This window comes from Manis pentadactyla, chromosome 6 (genome assembly GCF_030020395.1).
Source record: "Manis pentadactyla isolate mManPen7 chromosome 6, mManPen7.hap1, whole genome shotgun sequence".
NCBI lineage: Eukaryota > Metazoa > Chordata > Mammalia > Pholidota > Manidae > Manis > Manis pentadactyla.
The window spans coordinates 1,250,145-1,257,434 of NC_080024.1; the positions used below are offsets into that span (position 1 = coordinate 1,250,145).

At 55.5% G+C, this 7,290-nt stretch overlaps 1 protein-coding gene across 1 annotated transcript; it reads right to left on the bottom strand.

Moving 5' to 3' along the window:
* Nucleotides 1-447: 447 nt before the first annotated feature.
* Nucleotides 448-1,553, bottom strand: LOC118920332 (olfactory receptor 12-like). The gene has a single exon (XM_036900970.2). It carries the CDS (start codon nt 1,551-1,553, stop codon nt 606-608), a length of 948 nt encoding a protein of 315 aa, XP_036756865.2. The 3' UTR covers nt 448-605.
* Nucleotides 1,554-7,290: the final 5,737 nt, after the last annotated feature.

Here is a 7,290-nt window from a genome sequence, read left to right on the forward strand (position 1 = left end):
GGTGCACCCTGCCTTGTCAGGGCGGCCAGCGTTGGCGAACAGAAGGAGGAGGTGGAGGCGCAGCAGGGCTGTGGGGCTGACGGCAGGCGGTCTCTCTGACCTGCCTAATTAGCTATGGCGCCACCAGGCTATCACCAAGGAAGTGCAAAGGCCGGGAGGCCTAAGGCTCCTGGGTAAGTGCTTCAGGCAGACTGGCGGGCACACATTCACGTCACCTTAGCTGAAGAGGCTCAAGGGAAAGGCCCGGAGCTTGTTTCTCACATCCCTAAATGGGTAGGTGTTGAACTGGGACCCATATCTGCTGAAGAAGCCTCTGCTCAAGGCTCTGCCCCTGATATCACACACACTTTAAGACTGAGGTCCCACTGCATCCCTGGACATTAGTTTTCTGGTGGCAAAAAACATGCCTTATTGACCCTTACGTCTCACTTTGCAATGCAGAGTCCGTGATGTGCTACCAAGAAGGCTCGAATGAAAAGAAGGACCAGAGAATGAATGGATCAGCGAGGAGTGAGTTCCTTAACCCACACGCTGGGCGGTCTTCTCGGTCTTCTGTGCCTTCTTGTCCAGCCCCCGGGCACTCGGACTCCCTCCAGCCACATCCTTCACATGACCGTGAGTTTCTGGCTCAGCCTCCGCAGGGCCGCCTGCACGTCCTTGTTTCGCAGACTGTAGATGAGGGGGTTGAGCATCGGGATGACCAGGGTGTAGAAGACAGACACCACCTTGCCCTGCCTCATGGACTCCACAGCTCCCGGCTGGGCATACATGACAAAGACGGTCCCATAAAAGAGGGACACGGCCGTCATGTGGGAGCCGCAGGTGGAGAAGACCTTGTGTCTCCCGGCTGCCGAGTGCATCCTCAGGATGGTCACTGTGATGTAGCCGTAGGAGATGAGGACCACGAGTGTGGTGCCCACGATGATGAGCCCACAGATGCCAAACAAGAGGAGCTCGTTGAGGGCGGTGTTGGTGCAGGCGAGCTGCAGCAGGGGGGGCACGTCGCAGAAGAAGTGGTCGATGTGGCTGGCGCAGAACGGGAGGCGGAAGGTGGAGCTGGTCTGCACGATGGCGTTGAGGCAGCCCCCACAGTAGGTGCCCAGCACCAGGCGGGTGCAGGCCGAGGGGCACATGGTGACGGGATAGAGCAGGGGGCTGCAGATGGCCACGAAGCGGTCATAGGCCATGACACTCAGGAGGAAGCCCTCAGTGGTGACCAGCAGGGAGAAGAAGAAGAGTTGGGCAGCACAGCCCTCAAAGGTGATGACCTTGGACAGGGAGAGGAAGTTGGCCAGGGCGTTGGGGGCGATGACAGATGAGTAGCACAGGTCCAGGAAGGAGAGGTTCTTGAGGAAGAAGTACATTGGGGAGTGCAGTCGGGCGTCCAGGCTGATGAGCACGATCATGCTGAGGTTCCCCAGCACGGCCACCACGTACAGGGCCAGGAACACAGCAAAGAGCAGGGCCTGGATCTCCCGGCCACCCTCAAACCCCTCCAGCACAAACTCCTGCAGGGGCACCACCGAGAGGCTTCCATTGCTGTGGGGTGGCATGGTCCTGAGCTGGGCAAAGCAGGACAGGGGAGGCAGGTGGCAGCGAGGGGGAGCAGGTCAAGGTCACAAGGTCACACCTTCCATGGAACACAGTGACCCCCAGGCCCTCGATGCCCAGACCAAGAGGCCACCAGCCTCCCAGCTCTCCTTCCAGAGGAGCTCAGAGTGACCTGAAAGGGCAACAGTCCTCTGGTCAGGTCCATGGCTGTGCTCTGGCTGCATCCTCTGCTGGGGACCAAGCTGTGCTGTGAGGAGGGGCACCAGGAGGCTGGCAGGGCTGAGAGTCTGTAGCTGAGAATGGTGCCGCAGCCCCACCCCTCTTCCTGGATGGACCCCCGCCCCACCCCCAGTGCCCGGAGCCCTTAGTACCTGCTCAGGGACCAGCCCTGTGCTCCGGGCACCAGCTCCTTCATTCCAGAGATGCCGATCAAGCATCTGCTGCCCCCCAGGATGGGTTGGGTGGTGGCTGCGTCTCGAGGCCAGGCTGGGAGCCAAGCAGAGATCAGCCCTGCCAGGCCAGTGTGGGTGCCGCCTGCCTGTCTCCCCTGCAGCCTCTGAGCTCCCTCCCAGCACCGTCTCTGCACCTGGACCGTGGTGGCATGCGGTCAGCAGAGCTGTCTGTGTCCTTAAGGATCTCAGGGCGCTTCCTGGGAATGCCCGGACGTCAGACAAATGGGGAGATGACGGCCCAGCCCCATGGTCGGGGAAGGAGCGGGACAGGGACCGTGACACGCTCGGGGGGGGGGGGGGGGGGGGGGGACGGACTCGCCTGGCTCTTGTTCTCGCTTCAGGGTCCCTGCCCCCGACTCCTCATCACACCGTTTGCTGTCCGTTGCTCTGAGCAAGGGGAGCCCGTGTGCACCATCCCGTCTGCCTCCACCTCAGGGTAATGCCCGTCCCTGTCACAGCCCGGACGTCGCTTTCTGCTGTGAGCAAGGCTGAGCCCCGTGTACAGACGGGACCCTGGTAAACAGCAGTGTGTTAGGGCGGAGGAATGGTCCACCGAGGTGTGGCCACCCTAAGCGGGGGAGTCGGGAAGGAGCGAGGGAGCCTCGGTGCGTCCGGGAGGACAGCGGGAAGTGGGGAGCTGACTTCAGAGCAGAGCGCCCCTGTCCTAGCGGTGGGGTCTGTGGCATCACAGAGCCGCTGCCCTTGGAGGGGGTGAGCTTACTGGCAGTGAGGTGTGCGACGGAGGCCGGCGGTGCACGTGGAGGAGGCACTGCCTTGCGTTCCAGCTCAGCCCGGAGCTGACTTAGGAGGTGGTTCACGACAGCCCTGACACTGCAGCCAAAGCGGGTGTGGTCGGGGGTGGGCGTTGGGGGGTGGCCAGCCTTCTCTCTTGGCACCGACTCCTGCCCTCGAGTGGCAGCAGAGTGGGGCGGCTGGAGCCGCGATGCCTAGGCAGGGTGCTCTTGGACTTGGGGTTGGAGCTGGGCGCTGAGGGGCCACCCTGCACACCTTGGACAGCAGCCCCAGACATGCTCACTGCAGCTGCGGGCCCCACACGCCCACCCCCGAGGTGGACACTCCCTCGCCCACCTCTGCCCCTCCCTCCCCGGGCACGCGCGCGCGCACACACACACACACACACACACACACACACACACACACACACACACACGTGAAGACCACTGCTTGCCGCCCATCTCTGCCCCCCAAGCTGCCCACCCAGCATGACCGTTTTCCATTCACCTCCCGCGAGTGGGATGACCGCCCCTGCACCCCATGCAGTTCCGTCTCACGTCCCCGTGGCCGTTTCCCAGGACAGTTCGTCACCCTCGGGGAGAGGGAGTTAGCCTGGGCATCCTGGCTGAGGAGCACGGTTGGGTCATCACGACAGGGCCCCCCCGAGACGCCTGGGGCCGTTGGCATTTTCCTGGGGAGCCAACCTCGCTGCACCGTGCCTCGGGCTTGCTGGGGGCCCCGGGGCCACAGGCGGCCCGGGAAACCTGCCTTTGAGCTGAGCCTGCGAGGAGTCTCCTGGTGGAGCTGGGGGCCTGGTGCTGTAGTGACCGCACCCCGTGTGCCTCCGGCGCGGGGTCCCTGCGGCCTCAGCCTCTCCCTGAGTTTGTCGGGAGCACCGACCCTCAGGCCCCCTGAATTCAGCCGTGCGTTCATACAAGAGCCCCGATCGTTCCCACCACACTGCAGCGTCCCTGTCCTTTCCGACCCTGGGCCCCGTGCCGTCGGGGGGGTGCGGTCAGGGTCCAGGCCGCCGAGGAGGCTTGCAGGGCAGTGCTGACCCTCAGGCCGTGAGCACACTGCCCCTGCATCGTCACCAGGGGCTTGGGTCACCCAAGCCTCTGCCCTCCCAGGATCTCCGAGCTTCTGACCTGGTCTGTGCCGATGACGATCAGGCGGCCCCGAGGAGCCCCAGCCCTCCCAGCTCAGCTCTGGCTCCTGTGCAGTGAAGTGAGGGTGGGGAGGAGGGCAGGGGGCCCTGGGGTCCCGGTGAGAGGCCAGCCAGGCGCTCACCTGCCCCTCCACGTCTCGTCCTGGCGGCTGGCTGGCTTGTCGAGGCCCCTGCACCTCTGGGTCACTCTGCTGGGGAAGTTCTCTCCGCCTGGCACGTCTGGGACTCGGGGCCTCGAATGGCCAATTAGGGGAGGTTGTTTGTGTTCTGGCCTGTGCAGTGCGCTGGGACTCCTGGTTCCTCTGGGTCCCCTGTCACTGTCCTTTGTCCGATCCTGTCTCACCTACAGGGCTGGGACCAAAGCCCAGAAGCCCCTTGGGGCCCCAGAGGGAGGAACAGGAGACAAGCTCAGAATCTGAGGGCAGACCCACAGCCCTCGGTGGGCTGTCCGCACAGAGGTTGCAGGTGTGAACTCCTGGGCCCCCAAATCCCTCCCCGAGACCACCCTCTCCTGCCATGTTCCCACCATTTTGGTTGAGGAAAAATGACCTTATGGAAAAAATTAGGAACTGGGTCCCTCTCTTCTACGCCTGGCTTCCCTTCCTAGACCTTGTGGCGAGTCACTGTGTCCTGTAATGCATCAGGAAGTAGCTAAGACTATCTCGGAATTCTCTTTTATGTTTTATTTCTTGCCAACAAATGTTGCATTTCTTTAGTTAAAAAAAGAGTAAATGAACATCTGCTGGGAGAAATCCAAGCAATCAGGATGGACAAAGTGAAGAGGAACCTGTCCCTTTGACCCTGTCAGAACTTAGCTCCATTCGTAGCTAGGCTGACCCCTGCAGGGGTGTGTGCCTGCTTGAGGGTTTTGCTTTATGGGTTTTCTGTTTCTAAAAATTGGACCACAACATTCATTCTGCAATTTGATCTTTTCACTTAATTCCATACCATGAATATCTAAGTTATTCTGCCTTGTAGGTGTATTATAATTTATTTTCATCGTATTAATGAAAGTTGTGGTTATTTTTTTGGTATCATAAACAATATTGCAAAGAATTCTCATTACGTCCTCATGGTAACATTCCTGTAGGTGCAGGAAAATGACCATTTGCTCCCCCTCAGCAGCACTTAATATCATCAATCTTCTTAATACTTATGCACCTAAAATGATGTAATGATTACTTTTATGTCAACTTGACTGGTTGTGGGGTGTTCATATATTTGGTTAAATATATCCTGTTCCTGTGGGGGTGTTTTCGAGGAGTCTAACATTTCTGTAGACTGGGGAAAGCAGTCGCCCTCCCTCATGTGGGTGGGCCTCATCCAATCAGTTTGAAGGCTTGAACAGAATACAGAGGATGACCCTCCCTCAAATAAGAGGGAGCTCCTCCTGCCTCTAAGCTGGGGTGTCGGCTTGTCCTGTCTTTGGACTCAAAAGGAAACGCTGGCTTTTCCTGGGTGCTGAGCCTCCCTCCTTGGGACTGGGACTCACACAGTCGGCCGCCCTGGTGCTCCAGCTTGCAGCTGCGGATCTGGGGACGTGTCAGCCTCCACGACCACATGAGGCAATTCCTTTAATGAATCTTGCTCTGTATGTGTACGTACACATGCTACTGGCTCTGTTTCTCTGGAGCCTCCCGACTAATGCACTGCAGCACTGCATTTTGACGAGCATAACTTTGTTAGTGCGGCTGAACATCTTTTCACACGTTTGTTGGCCATTGGTGTTTCTAACTCTGTAATTTTCTCCTTGACAAGCACACAGCCTGTCCAACAGCAGTGCAGTTCTGCCTGGGCACCATGACACCAATTACACAGGGGACACTGAGCCCTAGTGCCAGGGGCACCCCTTTCTCCATAGACCACAGCCCCAGGCCTAGGAGCATGGGCCTGATGGCTTCATGTGGCTGGGGTGGGTGACCTCACACACTTGCTTTCCCAATGTGGGGCAGAGCCGTTCCATTTATTTTCCTTTTTGGCTTTAAAAGTCCTACCCAAAAACTCTTTCTAGACTAGATCCCAGGTCAACGCTGGGTCCACTCTCCTGATGGGCAGGAAAACCTTCCACACATGCTCAGTCTTTGCCCTCTCAGTCCTACTTTCTCTTCTACAATGTCTCATTTTTTCCCACTGGGTTGCTGTGCTTTTCCTTGACGTCTATGAGGTCTTTGCATATTATAGGCCCTGTTTATCTTGTGTATGTTGCAAGCAGCTTTTCCAGATTGCTGCTGGCCTTTGGCTTTGTTTGCAGGGATCTCCTGCGACTCACCCTGGGCACACTCCGATCTCTCCTCGGCCTCTCCGTGGGGACACTGTGGCTCCCCCAGGGAACACGACCCTCTTGACCACACAGTGAATCAATAAGCAAACCCACAACTAAATGGCTCTTGCACATGCTTCTCATATTCTTGGACTTCAAATTTTCTTCAACAATCAGATATATCCAGAATTTACATGTATGTGGATTGTGAAATTGGTGTTAATTTTCCCTACGGCAGAAAATCGGTCTATTGAATATTTTGAGCTCTCCATAATTATTTTCATTAGTAATTATAGCTTCTTAAGAGAGAAAATTATGATGAGAGAGGTAATGATTCAGAATATCATCTATTTAAAATAATAAAATAATAAATGAGCAGGCAACAAATTTCAACACTACTGAAAGAATAAAATATAAAGGTCTCCCTAGTAACCCTCTTCCAAGGTTTAAATATCAGACTGACAAGTTGCTGTGTGACTGCAAACAAGTTACACATCCTCTCTGGTTCACATTATAATTATAATTGTTATTACTACTACTGCTGGTGTTTTTGTCATCATACCCCCTCTCTAACTCTCCTTCCACCAACTCCCATACAATCTCCCCAGAACAAGTCAGTGGAGTTTCTGGAAATGAAAGGAAGCATCATTTCTAAAGCAGAGTGTATCTTTGTGTGACTATGCTACTGTAGAGCCATTTTTATTTAAACAAGAGTTCACACTCTGCCTGCTTCTACATTACTTTCCTTTCTTTGGTGTGTATTTTTCTTCTTAGTACCTTTATGATACAGTCCCTTTTTATTTGCCTGCAATTTGTTCTCCATCCCCTCCACTAACAAATGTCTTCTGTGACAACAGGTCTTATTTGTGTCTGCACACTACTCTATCCCCAGCATGAGAACGGTGCCTGGCACCAAGTTCACACTCAACAAATACTGGTTGAATTGAATAAACAAATTAGACTGTCCTACCAGCATGTCATCTCCCCCATTACTTCACAAAAATTAATATACTTTAGTATTTTAGAGCAGTATTAGGTTTATAGAAAAATTGAGCAGAAAGTAAAAAGTTTCCATTTCTTCCCCTCCCCATCCAGTTTTCTCTTATTAACATCTTGCATTTATG

Excerpts from the sequence above, each read along its gene's own strand:
- LOC118920332 (XM_036900970.2), bottom strand. The coding sequence starts at position 1,553 with ATGCCACCCCACAGCAATGGAAGCCTCTCGGTGGTGCCCCTGCAGGAG.